The sequence below is a fragment of the Sciurus carolinensis genome, chromosome 14 (genome assembly GCF_902686445.1).
Source record: "Sciurus carolinensis chromosome 14, mSciCar1.2, whole genome shotgun sequence".
Lineage (NCBI taxonomy): Eukaryota > Metazoa > Chordata > Mammalia > Rodentia > Sciuridae > Sciurus > Sciurus carolinensis.
Genome location: NC_062226.1, coordinates 53,185,061 through 53,210,008, shown reverse-complemented (window position 1 = coordinate 53,210,008; position 24,948 = coordinate 53,185,061). Strand labels below are relative to the sequence as shown.

At 40.1% G+C, this 24,948-nt stretch overlaps 1 protein-coding gene across 1 annotated transcript in view; it reads left to right on the top strand.

Annotated features, from left to right (window-relative positions):
• The first annotated feature begins 5,873 nt into the window (after positions 1-5,873).
• The window catches only part of Sh3gl2 (SH3 domain containing GRB2 like 2, endophilin A1), a 200,914-nt gene continuing 181,839 nt past the window's right edge, over positions 5,874-24,948 (top strand). Inside the window, exon 1 of the mRNA XM_047525840.1 lies at positions 5,874-6,193. Coding sequence (XP_047381796.1) covers positions 6,149-6,193 — 45 coding nt within the window. The 5' untranslated portion in view covers positions 5,874-6,148. The remainder of the gene's footprint in view (positions 6,194-24,948) is intronic.

The window sequence follows — 24,948 nt, the reverse complement described above, 5'->3', positions numbered from 1 at the left end:
CTATTAAATTGGCTCCTTTCTAGGTTTCTTAACATACCCAAATCTCTCTAGTTGAAAACAGAAAGAAAGAAAGAAAGAGAAAGAGAGAGAGAGAGAGAAAGAGAGAGAGAGAAAGAGAGAGAGAGAAAGAGGGTTATCTGTCACATTCCTCGCTATACCTGATTTAACAATTGAGTTGCCTCTTCTCAATGGAGCTGGAGGCCAGGAGCATCTGCCTTTGCTCTCTCCTCTTCCTTCCCATCTTAGTCGGTTCTACTCTTTTCACTGGTGTGACCAATGGTCTTGCCCTTGTAGGCTGAGATGGGATTTCCTCCCTGTTCACTGTAATACACCTTTAGAATTCAGGGAATCTTAAGATTTGCTGTTCAAAGTTCCCCAATTTAACTCAATTCCATCCACAGGGAACTAAAAATATTTTCAAGGTCTTTTTTTTAGGATTGGAGGAGTTATGGGAGATTAAACTCAGGGGCACTCAACCACTGAGCCACATCCCCAGTCCTACTTTTTGTATTTTATTTTAGAGACAGGGTCTCACTGAGTTGCTTAGCAATTCACTTTTGCTGAGGCTGGCTTTGAATTCTCAATCCTCCTTCCTAAGCCTCCCAAGATGCTGGGATTACAACCCTGCACCACCGCATCTGGCTACAAGATCTTTATTTAAGAAATTCCCCTACTTGGTAAACTTCCCGTGATTGGACCTTGGAGAAAAAAATGGTATTCCTTACAAGAGGGAGTGTCAATGCTAATTTAAATGTTGGAAATGTGTTTTTAAAATGGTGAGTTATATCAGATTTGTTGTCAATGAAGCCACCTTTATATGTGTGGAGAAAATGCAAGATGAGCACATTTAATAAAACAGCCTATCTAAAAAATAGTTGGAAAGGAAAAACAAAAACTCAAACCAATCAAGGATAAATGATCTATTTAAATAATTGTAAATTGTGTATCATCTCATCATTTTAAAGTATTTTTTGCATTTTTAAAAACATGGTAAAGTAGAATAAATACGTTATTATTTCCATATATGAAGCAGACAGTGACAGAATAGTGAAAGGCTATACTCTAAGTTCTTAGTTTTGTTGACAGGTTTGTTATAAACTAAATCATCTCTCCTTCCTCATCTGGACATTTCTGTAATCCAGAGAATGTAACCTTGACATGATGGGACAAAATGCATACTGTGACTAAGAAATAGATTTCCTGTGCATAGCCAACTAGTTACTAAAATAGCAATAGAAGTTGTCCTCTTTAACAAAATACTTTAATAGACTAATCTCACGTTCAAGGTTAACAGCATGTCTTCTGCATCTTTAATGGTAATATATTCATGCAAGACTCAAATAGATAAGCCAATGGTATGGATGCCCTAACAACTTGCCCCTAATTAAGGCTATTCTCATTCCAGGAGTGGTACTGTCATGTCAGAGTTCAGTTGCTTGGCATTTATTTACAAGCAATCAGCTGTAATTCCCAGGGGCTGGGGAGGTTCAGGCCCTGGCAACCTGACACATACTAATCAAATAAACAAAAGGTTCTGTTTGTAAATCAGAATGTCAATGTCTTACAGGGAGAATTGACACTTGCTAAATGACTGTATTCCTTGTCACTCAATCTGCCCATCCTTGTCTGAGAGGGAAGTCTAACACAGTGGTTAGTTAGCAGGAACAATAGTTTCCTAAATCTCTGTGGTTAGCCAAATGGGAAATAGAGCTGAAATTACAATATTGTTGCAAGGAGGGAGATGGGATGCATCACTAAGAATTAGTTGATTGCAGACAACAGAAAGGAATATTGCCTGATTGAAACAAAGGGGAATTTATAAGAAGGACATCAGGAACTCTCAAAATTGACAGGGTCCTGAAGATGCAGGCTTGGATACTGAGAGAGTATCAATGAGAACTATTGAACAATTTGCACAGTTGGAGAGAAGTCAAATCAGTTTCACTCTTTTCTTCTGCTGGACTACCTTTTTTTTTAATTTTAAGAATTTAACCTTTATTTTTTTATATATTTGTTCTTTATGTGGCATTGAGGATTGAATCCAGTGCCTCACCCATGCGCTACCACTGAGTTACAACGCCAGCCTTGGGCTAGCTTTTAAAAGTTCATTAGGCTTTTCAAATTTCAATTGGTCTATAATGAGTGGGTATCTGTATTATCTGCTAAGAGTTAAAAAAAAAAATAAAAATTAAGGGACTGGCGCTGTAGTGTAGTGGTAGAGTACTCAGCTAGCAAGTATGAGGCATTGGGTTCGATCCTCAACACCATAAATAAATAAATAAATAAAGCAAGCAAAGGTTAAAAAAATCCTTAAAAAAAAGTAAAGATAAGATCCTGCACTCAAAGAGGTAAGAATCTAAGACTATATATAAATTCTACAATACACATTAGACTTAGTTCACAGCACAGGTGCCCAATTGGGGTGTTGGGGCTCCAAAAGTGAAGACTAAATGGGGAAGGATTTCATAGCAAAGGTACTGGAGGTGGGTATTAGAGATGGCAGGGCTTTGCTAGGGAAGTTGGAAGTATTTCAAAATGGGATGTAAGTAATGAGTATAGCCCACGTGTAAGAAGCTGTAAGTCACTCATTTAGCTAAGTCCCCTCTTCTCCCTCTGTGACTGGGTTAATAGGGTTTAGCTAAGCTTTTTTTTTAGGAAGCTTTTGCAGGAAGAAGTCCCTGTGCTTTGGAGGGAGGCTGCCTATGAGAGAGGTAAAGAAAGAAAGAGCACATTACCAGGAAAAAGACCTACATATTCTATCTCAAAAAGAAAAAATAATATATCACTCTCTATGTATCTGTTGCAATGTGGGCGATAGGTGATAAACCTGGAAGCAGAGAAACTGAGGTGGTGTTTCCTTTGATTTCTCACCTCTAGGAAAGGGCTTAATATCCCTGCCCATGCTGGTTAGGAGCCAGCGCTCCTGGTTGCATCCAGAGGCACAAAGTGTTAAGTGCCACTCACCACAGAGTAAGTGTTTGGTTCCTGCACAATCCAAGTTTCAATACAGGATAATCTGATGAGGTTTTGGACATGAGATCCGATGCGGTAGGAAGACAACACTGGTGACATGGATGTATTGTGCGTCCATCTATCCATTCATTCATTCATTCAAATCTACATTTATTAACACTGACTAGAGGCTGTCCTGAGATGAAACTAGAGGCTGGAGTATAAAAAGGAAGGATGAATAAGTCACCTCCTTGAACTACCTTTCTTTAGTCATCTCTAAAATAGGTTGGGATGAAATGCCTTTGCTTCGCTGTTTCCTGTGCTTGTGGAGCCTAGACACGAGGTCTAGAGCAGTTTCCCCGTACCAGGCAGAGGTGTGGTCCTGATGGGCAGAAAGACCGGTGCTGCTGCTTTTTCTCTGCCTCCTTGGAACTAGGGGTCATCTGAAAGGTATCAGGGATACAGCAGCTCTGTGAAAACTAATGATCTGGTATTTGCCAGAAGCTTTGGCATAATGCAAGGAGAAATAGTGCATGAATGATGTGATGGAATTATTGCTGACCATGAATTTACTGCCCAATTAGCAAGGTGGTGCTGTGTAGGGGTTTCATTTAATTGGGACTTTTTTTTTTTTAAGCAGATCTAGGTTTATTTACCATTTTACATTGATTTTATCTCAGGAGACTATAGGGCAATATGTTGAATCACAACAAGCTTTTGTCAAAGTTCTTCCTCATTGACCTTTGATTCCCCTTTCCCTGCACTGTGCTTCTGGATTTCTCTGAAGTCTCTATTGCAGATTGTTTGTAACCAAAAGGGCACCTGTGTTTGGGAATTTTTTAGCGTCTGCTGTATTTGTATTCCAGTCACAATAAATATTCATAAAAAGGGTTTTCATTTGAATTATTGGCCAGGAAATTCCCTGGGACTCAAAGTCTAATCTTGCTCTACCATCCCCCAACACCTCTTACTATGATGCCTACTGGTAATAAAAGCCTAACAAATCTCTTCAAAGGTAATATCTCAAAGATCTTTATTGGTATAAATTGCAGCTTCAATAGAAATGCTGAATTTAGATGAGATCTAGGAGACACCAGCAGAATTAACAGTGGTTACAAAAGGATTCAAGGCTCTTTAAGTAGTTCTTTCTCCCAAGGTAGTTCCTTTGAAGTTTAGAAGCATAAGCCTTCTAAGTTGGTGGATGAAGAACCAGGGAAAGGGAGAGACCAGCTTTTGTTTCATTTCGGTTCAGTCAGGTATTAAAAGTTCTGAGGAGACTCTTCAGGTTCCCATTTCACACCTTTCATAGTCAGAGATAAGAGCTCCTGAATCCCAGGCTCTTCACTTTGTAGATTAATTGTTCTAACAACTTCAATCAAGACCCATCCTTATATGAAAATGCTCTGCTGTTCAGATCTGGGACTACATGGTAAAATCTAACTATAAAATTCTTTTTCAATTGGATAAGTAGTGGGCAAACTTGAAAATTGGAAAAATAGAGAAGACTAATTTCTACGAACCCCAGCCTCAGGGGATTAACATTACTCAGGTTTATTTCTCATTCATGTTAATGCCCATTGAACGTTAACTGGGGACTTTGCCCTCATTTGTCTTCATTTTGAGTCCTGGTTGACAAACCACAACCATGTAAAATATTGTTGCAGTGGGAAAAGAGGGCTTTGTGTATTTTATGCCAACAGTTAAATTCTCTGCCAAGAGCAATAGGTTTTTTTCTTTCTTTACCCACTAGCTGGAATTTGTCATAGTGCCTCCACTTAAAGGTTTTGGAAAGTGCACTGGAAGATGTATGCACATCAGTAAAAACTAACACACAGTTGGTCTACCTGTCTGCTGTTCTCAGCAAAGTAGGCACATTAACTCTGCTTTAGTGTCTGCCACTATCTTCTGGACTTGGCCTTTGTGTGTTTCAACTTTTAATAGCAAGGACTATGACTGAAGGATAGGATCCCCTTGGAACACCAGGTGTTCACCCTGAGCCCAAGCAGCAGTGGTTAGGTTGATGGTAGAAAGAGGTAAAGGTATTTCTAGGACTCCCATTCTGCCATGTTTTCTTTACTCATCCTTGGCTTCTGTCACTCTGGCTTCTTTTTCTATCACATTGGTCCCTATGTGGAGTTAATATTCAAGTTCTTTCTCATGAGCTCTTAAGTACTAGAAAACCTAGAGGAAATGGCTAATGTCAAGAGCATGGAAGGCATCTGATGAGGCTCTGCTCTCTTCACCTAATTCCATCAGTTTCCCTTAGTCCAGATATGTATACTTAATTCCATATTTAGCATTTGTACAATTTAATATGAAGATTTTTCACATATATAAAAATTACTTCAAAATGGAAACCCTAAATCCACTACCATAATTGCACCAACGCCAACTTCACACTTTGGGCCTTTCCATTTCTGTAAACAGAAGATTAAATGTTATTACTGTAATAACACCTCAATTCTATTTACCTGTTCAGCTGTGCTTTTCTTCTGAAGTCATTAAATTCTATCAGACCAGAAAAAAAGCGTTGGTGGTGTTCCCTAAGGTAAACCATACAGGCTTAAGGGATATTGAAACCAGGGCAGATAAATGTTCTCTGTGACAAACCAAGCGGGGGCAAGGCATAAAAGGAGCAATGACTTATTCATTACCCCAGATAGACTGCCACTCCTCCTTTTCAGGCTGCTGAAAGGCCGGGCTCAAAGGGCAGGCGGGCTGTCTGCAGGCAGCGCCGCTGCGGCTACCTGGAAGCCCAGCAAGTCACCTGAGTCCTTCCTGTGCCTGGACTGCGGAGCTGCAGCAGCCTGTCCGCAGTTCGTCCGGGGCACTAACGAACTCCCCCGGGGGGGTACACGCTCAGTCCTCAGCCCACCGAGGTGCCGAGGAGTCATCAGCCTGCGGCGGTCAGCGCCCAGGTACTGTGCGCCGCACCACCTGCCTGACCAGTCCCGCGCCTGGGCGGGGCTTCCCGCGTCCCCTTTAAGAGGCCGCATCACCCGCCCCTGACGTCAGGGTGTCTCTCCGCACGAGCCCGCGTCCCGCTCCGCTCCGCGCCCCCGCGCCCACAGCCCCGGCGGCTGCAGGACGAGCGGCGGCCTGGCGACCGTGCCGCCCCGCTGGGTCCACCGGTCCCGCTCCATCGCCGTCTCCTTTCCGCACTTGCAGCTGCCCCGCCGGCGCGACCTCTTGCACCATGTCGGTGGCCGGGCTTAAGAAGCAATTCCACAAAGCCACTCAGGTAAGGCGCGTGACAGGTGCGTCGAGGAGCGGTCCCTGGCTGAGCCGCGAGGGGCGCTTGGGAGCTTGGGGACCCCGGCCCAGCGCTGAGTCCGCGTTGGCCGCGCCCCGAATCTCCCGCTCCTCTCGCAGCAGCTGCGGGACGGTTGGTGCGGGAACCCGCTCCCCACCGCGCCCCGGGCTCGGTGCGGCGCTGCAGGCGCCCGCGGGTCCCTGGCGTCCCGCCTAGTCTCCCTGCTCGCCGCCCCCGCACCGCCACTCGCCCGCGCTGCGGGGAGTGGACCGTGGCTGCACCGACGCGGCGGGAGATTATGTAAAGTCGCTCCTTCTTCGGTGACCTTGCGGTGTCGGTGCGCCCGACTGTCCTGGGATGCGCTGGCATGAGTGGTTGTCCGCACCCGGGTGACTTCGGAGGTGCCCGCGGTCTGCGCTCTTCTGAATCCCACCCCCGCCGGCGTCCTCAGGCTCCAGGGCAGTGGAGGATGGGGGCTTTCTTCAGTGAAGCACACTCATTAACTTTCTCTTGGAGAACTCCTTCGTGAAACTTCTTTGAGGCCTAGACTTGACCAACCGTGTGCGTGTCTTGTAAAAATTTCCCATGAATTTTGCTGCCATGGCATAACCTAACTGATGAAAACTTAAAATCAAATATTTTGAAGTATTATTTTTAGTGAGCCTTTTACATTTCAGGTGTGTCTCTTTTAATTAGTTGTGATTATAGTCAAACTTAACCAATTCAGACTGTAATAATTTAAATTATGGGCTGGGGATATAGCTCAGTTAGTAGAGTGCTTGCACAAGGCCCTGGGTTCTTTCCCAGCACTGCAAAAGAAGGAAAAAAAAAAAAAAAAAAAAAAAAAAAAATTAAGTCACCTTGGGCCCAGCTGAAGAATTTTACAAAAGGAAAAATAAGGGAATATTTATTTGATGTGACCTATTTTTTTTTGCATAATGTATAGGATTACCCTTAAAAAATTCTTCTGAAACAGTCAAGTTTAAGGAATCTTTAAGGACTTCTTTGATTTAGAAAATATTTTCCATGCCTTAAATGCGTTTTCATAGTAAATTAATTAATAGTAAATTTCTTAGAAGGAAAGAGTTTTTTTCCCAGCCTACCATAATAGCAGTGTAAGTAGAAACCATATACAGAAAAGATGAGTGTTGTGTTTTGTAGAGTCAAATTGGTTAAGTAGGGTGACAGATGAAGCATGAAATTCATCAGGCAAACGTGTGTTTGCATTTTTGCATGCAAGGTGTTATCTCTGTTATCACTGCCTTTATAAAATTGCCTTTATAAAATTAACTTTGTCAATTTTAGGAAGTCAGGAAAATACCCCTTGTTTTTGCTTTTCTAAGGAAGCTTTCTGTGACCTCTCTGCCAGAAATGTTTGTAAGCCTAAGTGCGTTGATGATTTAGATAGGAAGACTTCTAAGCTTTATATTTTAACTCCCTTCAGATTTACAGTACCAGCATATGTGCTGTGCATGTTATCCTTCTGGCAAGACTTCTTTGATGTTAGTAACCTTTTTGAAATTAAGGTACTTGTCACTTCTCCTAGTCAGACCTCAGAAACACTTTGTTCCCTGAAGGCAGTTAGAAGTCTTGGCTTTGGAGTGGGTCAGGCTAAGGTTTTTGTATCTCAACTCTGTTGTCTCTGACCTTGAATGAGTTAACTTCTGAATCTGTCCTTCCTAAAATGAGGATAATAGTCATTGCTCAAGGTTGATTTGAGTATAAATGAGTTTGTAGAACACATACAAAAGTGCCTGATAAATAGCTGTTAACCTTGAGGATAATTTCATGAGTATAAAATACTAACCCTTATACCAATAATGAGACATGAGAAAATTGAAGCTATAATTTTCAGCTTTGTTACCTTACAAAATAATCATACGAGACTCCATTTCAGCCAAATCCTGCAGTTGTATGTAGCTCTAAAATTTGGAATAAAAAGTTTGAATTACAATACATAAGAACTTTTTACATGTTTGGAGAAGGTCTGTTAAGATTACTATTTTATTATGCTGAATCCAAGTGCAGAATTACTGCATTATTTTCTTCTTTTTGCTGAAGAGCCTGTATTTCAAAATTGAAGCAGCATAGTCTCTTGTTCATAACTTGATGGAGAACTATGTTAGAAAACTTAAGGCCAAGATTACTCTTTCTGTGCATTTTTGAGGATGTGTACAGATAGTGCTAATATTTGTATGTAACAAGGATATTAGGGAAATAGTCATGTCTTACTTTTGTAGCCATTTTTCCCATATAGATTAGTGAACTTGATCTTGCCTATGAAGGAATCTTTAGACCTAGAATTATTTTCTTTTGAGAACTGACATGCTCAATTATGTAACCTATAGTATAAATAGAAGGCACACGTTTCTTATTTTTACAGAATTGAACTTTTTGCCTAGTGAGAATGGTATTTGTACTAATCAAGCAGTATACCTTTAGTGTTTGAACTATTATTTTGGAACTTTTTTACTAAAATTTCTCATAACTATGTCCTTACATTAAAACTGATTATTTGTCTTGTTGCCGGTAGTCATTTTAATACCTTTATCATTTGGAGATGAAAAAATGCTTTTGCCAAATATTTTTGTATGAGAATATACTAAAATAACAAAAATGATCATCTTTTCATATGCCTTATTAAGTTCTCATAAAGATATAACTTATCATGTAATTAAACTAACTTTTAAACTATAAAATAGGGCAAATCAGCATTTTGTTACTGTTTATTCATTTTGAGATTTCATTTTTTCAAGCGTAATGTCAGTTTTTTTAATGTGTTTTAAACCAGCAGTTTAGGGGGAAAAAAGCTCAATTAACATGCTGCTTTTACAAAATCTGTGCTTTTTTTCCCCTCTTTATTAACTTCACTATACCATGCATTTGATGTTATGTATCTGTGCATGTATCTTACTTTATAGCAACATATGAAATTCTGTTATAGAGTAAACATAATTTGTTCATTGCATTAGTTTGCTAGAATACCCCATACTGAGTGGCTTAAGTAATAGAAATGTACTGCCTCACACTTCCTGACAGTGGGATGCTAGATGTCTAAGATCAAGGTGTGGGTAGGGCTACGCTCCTTATGAAAGCACTGGGCAGAATCTGCTCTAGGCCTCCCTCCTAACTTCTAGTCAGTCTTTGGCCTTCCTTGTCTTTTAGATACATCACCTTGATCTTTCCTTTATGTTCATATGGCATTCTCTCTGTATCTGGCTCCTTTACATATTTTATAAAAACATCAGTCATATTGGATTTTTGGCCCACTGTTCTTCATAAACCTCATTTTAACTTCAGTAATTACATCTGCAGTGTCCTTCTAAATAAAGTCACATTCTGAGGTACTGGGTTAAGATTTTGACATATACATGTTTTGAGAGAGATAATTCATAACATTTTCTTGCACTAAAGGATTCATTACAGTATTCTGAATACTTCATCTGATTCAACATTTAGAAGGATGAGTCAGTCCATAAATATTACATAACTTTATTGCATTGAATGCAGTATGCTTTCTTTTAAAAAATGAGTTTGGTAGGAATATTGTTGTGGTTTGAATTTGTCTCCATCCCAGATTCTTATTTTGAACCTTAATTTCTCATGAGGTAGTATCTTAAGAGGTGGGGTCTTTAGGAGGTGATTCAGTCCTGAGGGCTCTGCCCTCGTGAGTGTCACTGGTGCTCTTAAAAAAAGGTTGAAGGGAGTGCCCCTGCCCCCTTTTGCCATCTTTGAAACAGAGTGAACCTTCACTAGACATGAAGTCAGCTGGTGCCTGGATCTTGGACTTCTCAGACTCTAGAACTGTGGGAAATAAATTTCTGTTATCTGTGAATTATCCAGCCTAAGGTATTCAGTTATGGCAGCCTGAACTAAGACAGAAATACACCTACCCGTCTTAGTACATTTTCTGTTGTTATAACAGAATACCTGAGACTGGGAAATTAATGAAGAGGTTTAGTTTGGCTTATGAGTCTGGAGACTGGGAAGTCCAAGATTGGGTGACCAACACTGAGGGCTTTGTCCCACTTCAGCTCAGAATGGCGAGTGTGTGGTGTGTGTAAGAGGCAAGGGTGGACTTGCTTTTTAACAATCCAAAGTCCAGAAACTGTTCAGTCTCTGGAGAAAGACAACTCACTCCTGTGAGGAAGACATTAATCCAATCATGAGGCTTCCATAACCTTGACCCAAACATCTCCCCTAGACCCCACCTTCCGACACTGCTGTATTGAGGAAATAAACTTTCAACACGCGAACTTCAGGGGGACACACTGAAACCATAGCACCTATTGTACGCTGTATCTCCTGATTTTTTAAAATGATAAAACTCATTTGGGTAGATTGTATTTTATGATACAGTTTGTTACATGCTTATTATCACATTCAGTTTCTATACCTGGGAAAATGTAATTACGTTGATGTTCTATGCCTTTCTGTTTTAACTAATTTCTTCAGCTTTCATTCCTTTAAAATGCTGTATTTTCTCTAGATATTTTGCTCAGGAGAATGTGATATAAATCTATTCATGCATTTGTTGATAATTAAGGTATTAAATGAAATATATAATTAGTTCTGACTGAGTCAAGTTCTCAGTTCCTTGACTGCATGCTCTGAGCACTAATAGCTCCTGTCCCTTTAAAATCTTGAAGTGTGGCTTCTTGCTTGACAGTTCCTATGCCTGTTTCCTTTGTCAGGTCTGACAGTAGGCTTCAGGGCCCTATATATTTTCCAAAATTATATGCCACATTTCACATATGCATTTTTCTGAGGGAGAGGGTCTGTAGTCTGTCACCAGGTTCTTAAAGGAATTTCTAATCCCTGCTCTCCCCCATCAAGTGAAAATGTCGTACAAGCAATTGATCATGTTGTCTGGAGGGAATGGCGTGATTCTTACAATAACTGTCACTCCAACCATTCTGTTACTGGGCTTGAGAATGTTTCATCAAAATGCAGCCTTCTCTGAACTATATTTAAGGGCAATCAAATATTTAAAAACCTTTCCAGAGGTGTGAGGATTGAATGAGAACGCTTCTGAGAGTACCATTCGTGTATGACGAGATTAGCTTGAACCATGTTTTAAAAAGTTGTTAAGATGCTAGCTCACTGATGCACTTGGCAGTGGAGTGGGGGTGCATGAAAGTAAGCTAGTGACAGAAAATAATTTTCCTCCCAGCTGAGATTCTTCTCGACTGAAGTTTTGGTTGTTGACGCAATTATATTTTTGCAAACAACCCACAGCCCCCAATTCTTTAATGTTTTAAATTGTTTCAATGAATTTTGGTTTTAATTTAGTTGGAACATTTTAATATATCTTCTGAATTAGTTAGAGATGTCGTTGAAAATGGCAAGATGTGGTTGGGGAAAATGGTGACTGTTTTGAAGACCAATGTCATGGAGGGAGATAGGGACTTAATATTCAGATGAAGAGGCCTGAATCTTGCAGAGATGATTCTATTCTTTTAAACCTCTGTACTGCATATAGAGTCCCCAAACATCAGGCAACCCTAGAACTTCCTTTAGAGTGGTAGCCTGAGGAAGTAGGCTGAGATGGATAGTGAGAATTGGGCAAGGAAGGTGGTGTTTAAGGACTGCATAAAGTGGATTCTTGCTAGGACTTCCTGGGTTTGTCTTCATAATTTAAGACCAGATAGGCAAGATACTAGGTGGGTAAGAAATCAGTGAGTTTCTTTGAGCTCCCTTTTCTCGTAAGTTTTTCTTTTTGTTTTTTGAACCCTTTTTTATCCTGTTCTGTGCTGTTATAAGGTGGTCCGTCAGGCACGACCACGGGAGGGTACATAGGATAGACTCAGGAAAACAAATTTCGTTATATTCTCAGGTCCTAGGAAGACAGAATCACTGTATCCTGGAGAGTGGGGAGGCACATGTGGAGCAGCAGGGGAGCAGCTCCACTGAGTAAGGAAGACTCCTGGGCAAGTGTCTTTATAGGGGATCATGGTGGAGTACATAAGAAAAGGCAGGAGGGAATTTCTTTTCTTTTTTTCATTGAGGATTAACTTAAACGCACGCTACCACTGAGCTGCATTCCCAGCCTTTTTTCTTTTCTTTTTTTTCTTTTTAATTTTGAGATGGGGCCTTGCTAAATTGCTCAGACTGGCTTTGAGCTTGTGATCCTCCTGAGTCACTGGGATTACAGGTGTGTGCCTCTGTGCCTAGCACTGGAGGGAATTTCTTTGGTGTGTTTGTTATCTGGTCAGGGAGGGTGGGCTGGAAACTTGTGGAAGGGGCCAACTTTATCACATTTGTGTACCTGGTCACCTAGATAGATTCTTACAGCTTATTATGTGTGTGGTGATGTTGAGACAACAGCAGAAAAAAAAATAAAGTTTTAAAAGTCCATATCCATAGCACAGCACTTTTCAATGTTTGTTTGTCTAGATTTTCTTTGTTTCACTAATGGTTTTGAGAGCTAAAATACTTGAGGTGATTTACATGGTCTTTATGATAAAGCCTAAGAAAAGAGCTATAGCTATTTAAAAATGTCATAGTGGTGAGACTCAGTTATCTTACAGACAATAAAATGTTTAGTTAGGATACTAAATTATTAGCTGAAGACCAATGGTTCAGGAAACAACATTTTACACTGAATATAACTTCTAAATTCCAAACATGATGTAGTAGCTCTGTCCCAGTATCTGTGTCTGATGGCATGTTGTCTACATGAGTATGGAGACTCTCACTGCCTCTAATACTTCAGGAGAACACACAGCTCCTAGCAGGTTTGCTTAATGTTCTGAGGCCTCTGCAAGATCTTAAGGCAATATGTTCAGACCTCTTTTCAATTGTGATATATGAAAAAAATATATTTTTTCTAATAATTCATATTGAACTTTCCTTAGCTGGCACCTTTCCTATAGATTCTGACTGGAGCAGTTTTAGATAGCTAAGAAGTATCTCAGTACCAGTTATAATGCCTATTAGTGCATGTAGCACATAATCTGTTCATACTTTAAAGTGAAATGTAAAAGAAATGTTCATAGAAACATCACAGTGAAAGGCAAGATTGGGAGTCATAGCAGTTATTGTCCCTTAGAGTTCTGCCATCTTGCTGGGTAGGCATTGTGGAGTCCCAAACCCCTAGAGTAAAGGAAGTTCCTTTATTTGATCCTGGCTCTGCAATCTGGGTAGAACTCTTGTTCTTATAGTTGGCCAAATCTAATGAGAGTGACAGGGAAGTGTGGGCTCTTTGGGAGCTACGTAACATTTGCATTCAACTTCTCATTTAAGTTCAAGAATTGGTTTATAGTCACAGGCTTCTAATTACTCACAGCTTAAGACTGACTTGGGCAATAATATTCTTTCAAAAAGGCTTCTGCACCGTTTTCTTCTTGTCAGTACTATTAACCAGTTATCACAGTGGAAATTCTATTTTAGATCTAGTTTTCAACTGATAGACTTGGTTGTGTTAATGTAAACTTTGCTCAACTTAGTTGTAGTAATTTATACTTCTTGGTTTAACCAAAAAGTCTTAGTAGAACTTTGTTGCTCAAAGTTCTTTTCATTCTTAATTATTGTTATTTGTGTCAGGCATCTAGGATGAACCTGAATGTGTTATGCTTCCTTTAGCACTTAGTTTTCAAGGTTGCTAAAGGAAGAGAGTATTCTGGGATAGTATGAGAGATTTTCATGCACTAGTCTGGAAGAATGTGTAGGCAGAATACGAAGACCCCCAGTGACTCACTCTTTTACAGTCCCCTGCTCTTTGAGTGTGGGTGCTACCTTCAGTATGAAAAGATGTCATTCCTGAGATTGTTACTTTACATGCAGAAGAGAGATCATATAGTTGTATGAGTTCTTTAAAAGCAGGGGATTTTCGCTGGCAGATAGCAGGAGAGGAAGTCAGAGAGGTTGGATGAGTGACAGAGTGGTCACACTGTGGTTACCAGCCTGTAGGGGGCTATAGGACAGAGAGCTGCTCTTGGACAGTGCCTCCAAGGGAAGTAGGGACCTTAGACTCACAGCTTTAAAAAGACTGGATTCTGCCAACAACCTGGGTGGAAAAGGATGCTTCCCCAGTGTCTCCAGACAGCAGCCCACTCTAGCCAATGCCATGATTTTGGCACTGTGAGAACCTGAACATAGAGCCTTGTTGAGCTGGCCCAGATTTCTGATTTGTAGAACTGTGTGCTAATAAATGGATATTGTTTTAAGCTGGTAATTTTGATAATGTTACACAACAGCAGAAAATAGTCACTTCTATTTGTTTCATTAGTTGGTTCTTATAACATGGCCGTTGTCTGACTCTCACAAGTACAAAGGAATAAGGTGGGAGAAGCCCAGCAATTTGCTCAGAACATAGAAGTGGGGCTGAGTGTACACACATACTTGTATGTGCAACAAGAATATATACACCTCTATGAATCTTAAGTCCATTTTGCTGGATCAACCTTATATATAAGGTTCAGTGTTCCATTTATATTTTTAAATATATCTTATATATATTATATATTTTTTTCATACAATGCTTAAGTTTTTTTTTTTTTTTTAATATGTAGATGCTTGTCTTTAGTGAAACACAAATATATTCTTTGCTCCCTGATCAGTTTTAAACAGTAGCACTGCTGAGTTCTCTATGGGAAGCCCCTTAGCTTGGTGGACTGGTAGTAGTACAGTGACAGCCTCATTACCTTGGGACGGAGATACTGAGGAACTGCAAAGAGGTTTTTTGAGTTATTAGTCTCCAACAGTACACAGGAGATTTTTACCAGGGAGGGTAGAGTGGTTGCCTGTTCACTGTACCTCTGCTTTTGTGCTTGAGGAAGGCTGATGCCAACACAGACACATGCAATGCGCTTGTACTGGACTACCAAAGGGCTGCGTGGCAATTCAACATTGCTCATGATGCTGTTGAAGATACAGATCTGTGCAGCATACTTGAACAGTGAGGTGTCTAAGCACAAGAGGTGACTGCAAGAGTGAGCTCTGTAGCAGGTGGGTGTTACTGCCATGCTCTGTGGCATGATTTGTGGCGCAATAGTTCTGAATGGTTTTCTGGATGCAGCTGGTGGACAGTGCTGGACATAATTCTGAAAGGATGAGGTCTGGTACTCTGAGATGTCTTGTAAGGATTTGGAGACTGTTGAATAGTGCAGCCAGGAAGAGAATAGTCAGGCATGGTCTGTGTCTGAGTACTAAGCAACCTGAAGGTGAGGTGTCCTCTGGAAATTGATTACAGGGTGGGTACAGCTTTCACCCCTGTCATTTTCTGCATATACTGCTCACTGGAGGTGACCCTGGGGTGCCCCTTCTCTTAAGTAATGCCATGTCCAGTGGCTTGATGGTCATATTTATACCACTCATAACTGCTTAAGTGGCTGCATCTGGGCAAGAGAAACCTACAAGGCCAAACCCTTTGCTGTGGCCATCCCCCATCCTTGTACATCAGCTGGAGGCAGTGTTTTCTGTAGATGTTCATCATTAGTATTGCCATCAAGATTTTACTTATGAATGTTAATATCCTTTTATCCAGAGATACAATTCTCCTCCCAACCTAGCTCTTGGTTGTCTCCAGGTTCACTTTTTATAAGTTTAACAAGCATAAAATGGTTTTCCATTAAGCTCTTTTCCATTCATCTTATCCAGTATTCTCTATCTTTTAGGCCCTTTGAAGCTCACAAATCTCAAATCTTTGATTTTTTAATTTTATATGGTCATTATATGCACCTTAAATCCAGTCCAGATTTTCCAGAGAGATACAGTGCCTTTAATCTGTTTCATCTCCAAACTTCTTAATATAGATGTGGATAACTTCTTTTTCCTAGCTTCAACAGAAGCTTCTTATTGTTTATAAAACTTGTAATGTTCAGCAAGTTTTTAAGATGCATTCACTTTCTTTCACTGGTTCTTTCAGATACTTTCTGAGTCTCAAAGTATATAGATTTCAATAATGTTGATGTATTTTTATCAACTACCTTACATGAAAGGACTTTCCTTTTTTGTTGTTAGAGGATGTGCCTTAAATAGAAAACTTATAAAACCTGTCAATTTTTTGTCTAAATTTGATGACTAATACCCCTCCACTCTTATGAGGTGGTAAGTTATGCTGATACCATGTGATATGTACTAGTTACCTTTTATAACGTGTAGATTCTTGGTGTCTAGTGATATTTTTCCTGTTTTTTGCTGCTATGAGTGATTAAAGTGAACATAGGCAGTCAGTTTCTGTAGGCTGTTTCCATATGGTGAAGTAATTGGACTGTTTCCCAAATCTGTCACTCAGTTCTGTCTTCATGACTTTTTGGACTCCTATATTCATTTTTTTTTTTTTTTTTTTTATTACTGACTGTATTACTCAGGGTTCTTCAGCAAAAAAGAAACCTTTTAGGATATAGGTATGAAAGAGTATTTATTATGGGAATTGGCTCATTCTCTGAAAACTGGAGAACCAGGAAAGCTGGTGGTGTAATTTGATCTGTGTCCAAAGACCTAAGATGCAGGGGAGCAGAACGTGTAACTTTCAATCCATGGCTGAAGACCTGAGAACCTGGGGGCTGCTGGATTTAAGTCCTGGAGTCCAGAGGCTCAAGAACCTGGGGTTCTGATGTTTGCAGGCAGCTGAAGATGCAAGTCCCAGCTCAAGAGAAGCTGCTCACCCTTCCTCTGCTTTTTTGTTCTGCCCACACCCTCAGTGGATTGGATCTTTGATTAACCTGTTGATTCAAATACTAATCTCTTCTGGACCCCCCCCCCCCCCAGAAAATTGTAATGTTTTGCTAGCTGAGTGTCTCTTAATTCAGTTAATTTAACATAAAATTAACTGTTTTAGTTTAAAATCATTGTCTCATTTTCCTAAGTGGAAAAACCACAAGCATTTATACAAAAAAGATTAAAGTTCTAGCTGCTCTTGCTTGAGTTAAGGTTTATTCTGTCTTTGTTAAATTCACAAGTAGATGAGTGGTAGATGTATCAATGGTACCATGAGACTTTTAAGGAGAAAGAAAAGGCAGAAGATAAGGTGAACACTATCCTCTGCGAGAGATCTAGTGTTATTGAGGACCGAAGATATTGTAAAATATGTATTTTGTCCTAATCCCAGTTTCCTGGCAAAATAGACTCCTAGGACTCTTGAAATTTCTGCATAGTAGGAGTGTCTCTTGTCTGTTAATGAGATGACTGGTGACTGGGGGCCCTAGGTGTCAGGATGGGGACTGGTCCAAGGCCTGATTAGAGGGTTGGGATTTTCAGTGGTAACCCAAACCGCCAGGGAGGAGAAAGGGATTGAATGTTAAGCTGATCACCAGTGGCCAGTGGTTTAATCAATGATGCCTACTTAATGAAGCCTCCATAAAACCATAAAATCTCAGGGCTTAGGAAGACTTCCTGACAACTAGACAAGTGGATATTACTGGAGCATGTTGGGAGAGGGACTGGATGCTTGCCTGTGCCCCTTCTGCCATATCTGACCATGTACATCTCTTCCATGTTCCTGCTCATCTGCATCCTTTGTAGTGTTCTTTATAATAAGTGGATAAATGTAAGTACAATTGTTCCCTGAGTTAGAGGCTCTAAGCCAATCTATCAAGTTAATCGAACCCAAGGAGAAAGTAGTGGGAATTCTGATTTATAGTTGACTGGCCAGAAGCACAGCCATCATCCGAGTTTGTGGTTGGCTTCTGAAGAGGGGGCAGTTTAGTGGGACTGTGTCTTCAACCTCTGAGATCTGATGCTATTTCCATGTAGATGGTGTCAGAATTGAATTAGGGGGCATCCAGCTGGTGCCTGCTGTAGAATCAACTGCAGAACTGCTTCTTGGTGGTCAGAAATCCCCATAAATTTTGGTGACCAGAGATTACAAAAATATTCTGTTTGGTGCTGTAAGAGTATGGTAGGAGAAACTGTTTGCTTTTCTTATATCCTTATAAGGACACACGTGTGTCTAAACTGTTGTTAAAAACATGCCCCTTTTGCTGTTTGTATAAATGATCAACCATTTTCTGACCATCAAGGAGGCTCATAATGGAATTTGATTAACTTTTGTAAAAGGGAAGGTTGTTTGTTTAGAGCAGCACTGAGTTATCTGTTCAATGCCTCCTGTTTAGAAGGGAGGTAGGTACTTCAAGAGAAACTCTTGGAATAATGAGGAAATGGAGCCAGGCCATCGATCATCAGGCTGTGCAGAACCTCATCAGTAGGAGCCCAGACTCGGAAGCCCAGAGGCCAGATCTCCTCCTAGTCTTCCTGTTCTGAGCACCTGTGGGGCCATAGAAAAGCATAGTCTCTTGATTTCAACTCTTCTCTCCTGTACTTCCTTAGTTCCTTTGTTCTATTACTGAGGTATATTTAGGGGCTTGATTTCGGTTCAGATGTGTTATGCTTCAGACACTATTCCTCTCTGATTTATTATCTAAGTGCAGTTGTAATAATCTTGGGTTTTTTTTTTTTTTTTTTTTTTTGGTGCTGAAGATGGAACCCAGGGCCTCAAACATGCTAGCAAGTACTCTACCACTGAGCCACATCCCCAGCCCAGTAATGATCTTTCTAAAGAACAAACCTAATATTGTTCTTCTTTTAAACTCTTCAGTGACTATAGCTCCCAACCCTGAGCCTTCATAAGCCCTCTTAAGGAGATTGACATTGAGCATCTCATCTCTCACAGCTCCAGGTTATAACTCTACTATGTCTTGGACATCTTTGCCCAGTGAGGTTTATTGTGCCTGAATGAACATTCCTGCATTGGAACCTTTGAGCCCTGTTCTTTCATCTGTGTGGAAATTCCCCTCCTTTCTTTCCCCTTTATGCTTGACTAATCTATGCTTCTTAAAGGTCTCAGCTTCGTATTTCTGAGGGATAGATTTACACTTCCTTCTTTTTGGTGTGGGTCACATGCCCATCCATGTACAATGAAAATCGCCTATTGTAGCTCTCCAAGCATAGCACTTGGCCCACTTCTGTGTTTCCTTCTTATCCTCCAGGACAGATATAAAGAGAGGGACCTCATCTTTCTGTACTTCATTTTTTCCTAGTGCCTGGGCATTCAGTTGATGCCTGCTGAATGAGTACATATTTCCTGTTTCTTGTGTACATGTGTGTGTGTGTGTATGTGTGTATGCATGTGCATGCACATGTGTGCGCACATGTGTGTGTATAATATCCTAGGCATATATTTTTGAAGTTTATGTTTACTGAGAAACATATATTTTAAAAAAATATCACTTTTAAATTAGCAGTTAAAGCATTTTTGTATAGAATTGTAAGTTTATAAGTATAAAATAAACACCCTTAATTGTAAAAATGACTGGTTGACTAGGCACTGTTTTAACTTGTTTGCTACCCACAATAACCCCATGAGGCCACAGCATTATTATCCCCACTTTTCAGATGAGGAAACTGAAGCACAGAGAAGTTAAGTTGCACAAGGTTACATGGCTATGGTGGCATGGTCGGGATTTGAAACCAATCCAGCTGGTTTCAGATCTAACACCTTCCAGTAATATTCAACCATGACTTCTGTTCTAGCCTTAAACCAAGAAATATCCAAAAGCTCTTAGCAATCAGTAAGAAAAAGATTAACATCTTGTAGAAAAATCAACCCAAGAATATGGAAAGGCAAGCCGGGCATGGTGGTGCACGCCTGCGATCCCAGCAGCTCAGGAAACTGAGGCAGGAGGATCACTAGTTCAAAGCCAGCCTCAGCAATGGTGAGGAGCTGAGCAACTCAGTGAGACCCTGTCTTTAAAAAATAAAATACAAAATGGGACTGGGAATATGTCTCAATGGTTGAGTGCCCCTGAGTTCAATTAAAAAAAATATATAGAAAGGTAATATGTAAAAGAACTATGGAACACAAATGTAAACACCATGGAAATCAAACAGCAATGTGTTACTTTTTTGATTACTTAGATAGGCAGAGATTAAGAGGATGATTACATTGTATGTTAACAAGATAGTCAGAATGTGGGTTCTCATTCGAAGTATCAGTTTACTTCCCTGTAATTCTCTTTTTAGCAATCTGTCCACATAAAATAATTGTATAAGCATGCAAAGGTCATGTAGAAGATTGTCCTCTTTAATAGTTACTGTGGTAAAAAATTAGAGACCACCTAATGTCAAACATTTAGGGGATGGGAATTAAATCATGGCAAGTCTACATAATGGAATCTCCATAGCCATTTTACACATAGAGTAATATTTATTGATATAGGAAATATTTATGATTATTGCTAAATGAAAGAAAGGGCAAAAACATATGCAATATGTCTAATGTTATAAAAATATAGCTATAAAAGTAACTAAAATACATGGAGAATTGATATGCCAGATAGTGTGCTGTATTGCTACAATAAGAATCTTTTTAAATGAATATTTAGTGATTGTTCTTGGTCAGTGGGTACATGTGTGAGCAGTTTGTTTCTACATGTTTTTCCTTGTCTTTGGTAATTAGATAGATCTATCACTAAGTTTTCTTCCCAGTTCATTATCTTCTCATTCCTGCCCCCACTTTCCCATGTTAAGTTGAAAACAGGAGTAGAAGAATTTTAGGAGCCACCACAGAGACGGGGAGCAAACCCAGTTTCTAGCCAAGTTTTAGAACTGTAAATAGATGTAGGTTTGCTCCATTATTTAGCATTTAACTTAAGGCTACTGGAACACCTGCCATGTCCTTTGTAGAATCCTGAGTTAAACTGTGCTATTGAAGTTTCTTCTGAATGCATGGCTGCTTTTCCTGTTTCTCTAAGAAATGTAGAAGCATTATAAATAAGAAGCTACTAATGGCTTTTGCTGGCTTTTAAAGATTTTCTTTTCCAGATCTGTAGTCTTATCCTGAGGAAAAAGTGTCACAAAATTGACTCTGTGCTTTGCATATAGTGTAGGAGGGCAGCTGGGACCTGCATAGTGTAGAGCAGTGCTTCTGTGAGATTGTAAGATACTGGGGACTTGGGGTGGGCTGTTCCACCTCATTCTTTTGTTCTTGGACAGGAGTCTCCTGGGCATCTGTCATGTCTAGCTTCTCTGCAAAAGAGCTATCGGCACTCCCTATCAGCAAAGAAGAGTGAAGTGAGGTGGAGACACTGAAAAGAAGATAGGAGATATTCCCAGTGATCCCCTTTGAGCGTGAATGTAAAGTATTCTTAGTAGCCTTTATGGGCTTCTATTTAGAATATGCGAAGTTTAGTGAACCATGAATGGAAAAATACTACCCCTTCTCTGCACCTCAAACCAAATGGAAAAATCACTACAATGAAACACAGCCTTGGTAATGAGATAGGCAGCCACTTTCAACTTCCACCCAGGGAGGACACATCTGGCAAAGTCACCCAGAACACTGAGGGTGCTACTTGCTGGGCACAAGTGTGCCTCTATAGTGACTGGCTTTCTCTGGGGCGTCAGTGACTTCAGTGACAAGTGCTTTGAACTCCAAGACAAATAATTATGAAGTTGTTTCTGGAGTAAAGTTGTTTCTGCCCCCACTTTCCCTTGTTAAGTTGAAAACAGCTTCTGGAGAATCTCTTTAAATTTTTGGAGCCAGTGTTCACTTGTAAGTTGAGAAAGAGTTGGAGACTCTATTTTAAGAATTTTGTTTTCCTGAATAGTAATCTGCTGGAAGCTTATATTAAACTGATGCTTTATTTCCTACAAAACTTAAGGTTTTTGATCCTTTAAAAGTATTGGAAAATAATCCAGCATTTTAAATAATCACTATGTCAGAGTGATTTTTGAATTAAGGTAGAGGTGGCATACTGGGACATTGTTGCCTACAGACTCTGCCTTGTGTGCTTCTTAGATGGCTCCTGTGACAGTGGGAGGGCTGCGTGGGATGCTTCTCCTGTTATTGGCATTGCTGGTGGGAGGTGAAGTGTGAGTTAGTTTGAGTTGTTTCTTTTAACAGGTTATTTAAGTATGCCTTAATGAGCTACTTTATAAACTATTTTGATTTAAAAACTCTGCTTATGAAAGATGGAGTCATAAATGTCTCTTTGTTTTAGTCTCCTCTTGCTCTGGAGTTGACTGTGGAATCATAAAGTCTGTTTTGATTTGTGGTATTCATACAGGCTGGGAAAAGGCATATGATTGTGTTTCTGTGGATTAAACTCCTTCACTTTTCTTGCATTATAACTTTAAATATGTTTTACCTTCTTCTCATCATTTGGCAGGGGCTCAGACCCCAGCCCAGCATCTCTGCTAGTAGCTTAAAACCACGTGAGCTGATTCAGGGACACCCGAACGTGGCAGTACATCACAAGACATTACACAGACAAAGACCCAGCTCCTCAGCCTCAGGGACTGCTGTCCAAAGAGCCTTCTATTAATAGATAGAGTATGGGGGAGATACGTGAACAGAGGCCAGATAGGTTTGCGAAATACTAGAGTAGGCAAAGTTCTGTACTTCAGGACTTTCAGGAGCCTAAACATAAAATGTTCAGAATTCTTCAAGCAGGGTATAATTGTGTACAGTTTCCCAGATGTAATTGGTTGGTAAATCCTCCTTAAACGCTCTCCTTCCTTCTCTTCTCTTCCTCCCTTCTTTTCCATTCATTTTTCCTCCCTCATTCATCTTTTTAAAAAAACTTTTGTAACAGGTTTATTATAGATCACCTATATATCAAATGAAGAGTGATTCTCTCTCAGAAGTTTTTAAATCTGGGTTTTTACATGTGTTTCTTTAAGTGGGGGCATTACCCTTATTTTGAAAGTCTTAGGATCTTTTTGTTGTTGTTTTTTGGTTTTGGTGCAGGGGTTTGAACCCAGGACTGCGCGTGCTAAGTACACATTCTGCCATCCCCAGTCCCACTATTTGGGTCTTCTGAGTAATGTGTCCTGCCAAATAGAAATTCCTTATTAAAAATGTCAAATAATTAGAACATGATGATTTCACTCTACCCAGGGGATGCTGGGAATGCTTCTCTGATACTTGTTTCACACAGGAAACTCAGTTAACCACTCTCTCTTTGTTGATGAATGTGGAGTGACACTATAGTGTCTTATGGTGTGTATACGGTTAGCTTGCTGCCATGGCACCTATCTAGGGAGAATATTAAATCATCGAACCTGTGGGAAAAGAGAAGCTGAGCAACTTGGCTGAAGTTTTTACAAAGGTGATGGAATTGTGAGAGTCTGGAAACATCGTGTATGTTCTTCTTGGACCTGAAGATTACCAGCAGAGCCTGACATGCTGGTATGGCAGCTGTGAGGGACAGGGAAGGAAAGAAGTGCAGTGCATGAGTGTGGTGGTGTGTTTGATATTGTCCCCTAGATGCTACACCTGGCAAGGGTGTTAGGTTGTCTCTCCCTGCCCAACAAACCACTCACAAATAGAAATTTGTGCCCTACTCCTATTAGAACTCAATATGCAGTATCCTTTAGCCCTTAATCCAGATGTTACTTCTTGGAGTTCCCTTCTCTGACCTGCTGGGTGGGATCAGGTTCCTTTTGATAATGCTTGTCCTGCTTTCCGATTGAGTGTTAATTTTGTGGCTATTAGATTAAATGTCTGTTTCCTTCTTGGTTTCTATTTCCTGAAGGCAGGGCTCAAGTCTGTACCTACTTTTGGGTATGATGATAAGAATAAGTAACACTTATGTAGTACTGACCATTTAGCTTGATCCTTGTGGTAACCTGTGGAGAAAGTACCATTATTCCCATTTTACTGATGAGGAATCAAAGGCTCAGAAAAGAGCCTCATCCTGAGTAACACAGCAGTTTGTTACTGTGTTGACAGAGGCAAAATGTGACACTGGCAGTGGATGCTAGGGTAGGCTTTAAATGAATCTTTTAATCATTACCTCAGTGTAACAAAATTGAGAGTCCAGTAATAAGTAATAGCAGTATACTTGTGGTGATTTGGTATATGATAAAGGCAGCATTGCAGATCAGAGGAAAAAATGGATTATTGAGTAAATGTTGTGTGAATCTATCCATTGGGAAATAACTCTGGATCTTTTATCATACCTTTTACCAAAAAAAAATTTTTATGGGTTGGAAAAACATGAAAGTAAAAGGTTATAAGGTAGTCAAAGGAAAATATGGGTTCTCTTGAGCTGGAGAAATACTTTCTGAACTTGACTTCGGGTACAGGGACTATAAAATATAGATGGCGATTTTGATACTTAAAAATGAAGAACTGGTGACTAGCCAGAACATCCTAAAGGTGTTGGAAATGACTAATGGAATTTAGGGCTTTCCATGTAAAACTGAAAAGTAAACCATTAAAAAAAAACAGCTTTGCCAAGAGGTCAGAGGGTGTTCTCTGTCCTGCAGGTCCCTTCTCTCTGGGTAGGCAGTGCATGTGATCTGTAGGTTCCCTTTGATTAAGTCACCTGTTGGCCTTTATCACAAGTGGGATACCCAGAGGTGTGTGCAAAGACATGTTCAGTATCCATTGCTGTGTTAATTGTGCAGTGTTTTCTGCTAACAGAATGGTATTCTGTGAGACCATTAAAGTGATGTAATCTATATCCCTATAGAAGCCTTTGCTGGATATAGTTGGGTAGGGGACAGTAAATTTTACCGAGGCATTTATAATGTTACTTGGATGTAATATCATGGGTGTGGCCTGTATCTGACCTTAAGCCCTGTGTATCTTTATTTTTTCCTAATTGGAACAGTTATCTTGCTCATGAAGTACAAAAACTAAGATGTCTTGTTGTCCTTTTGTAAGTGTTTACATTCCTTATTTTTTAATTTTTTGCAGTGCACGGATTTTGAACCCAGGGACTTGCTCACACTGGCAGAGCACTTTACACTGAGCTGCACTCCCAGCCCCAGTATTTACATTCTCATAAAACTTA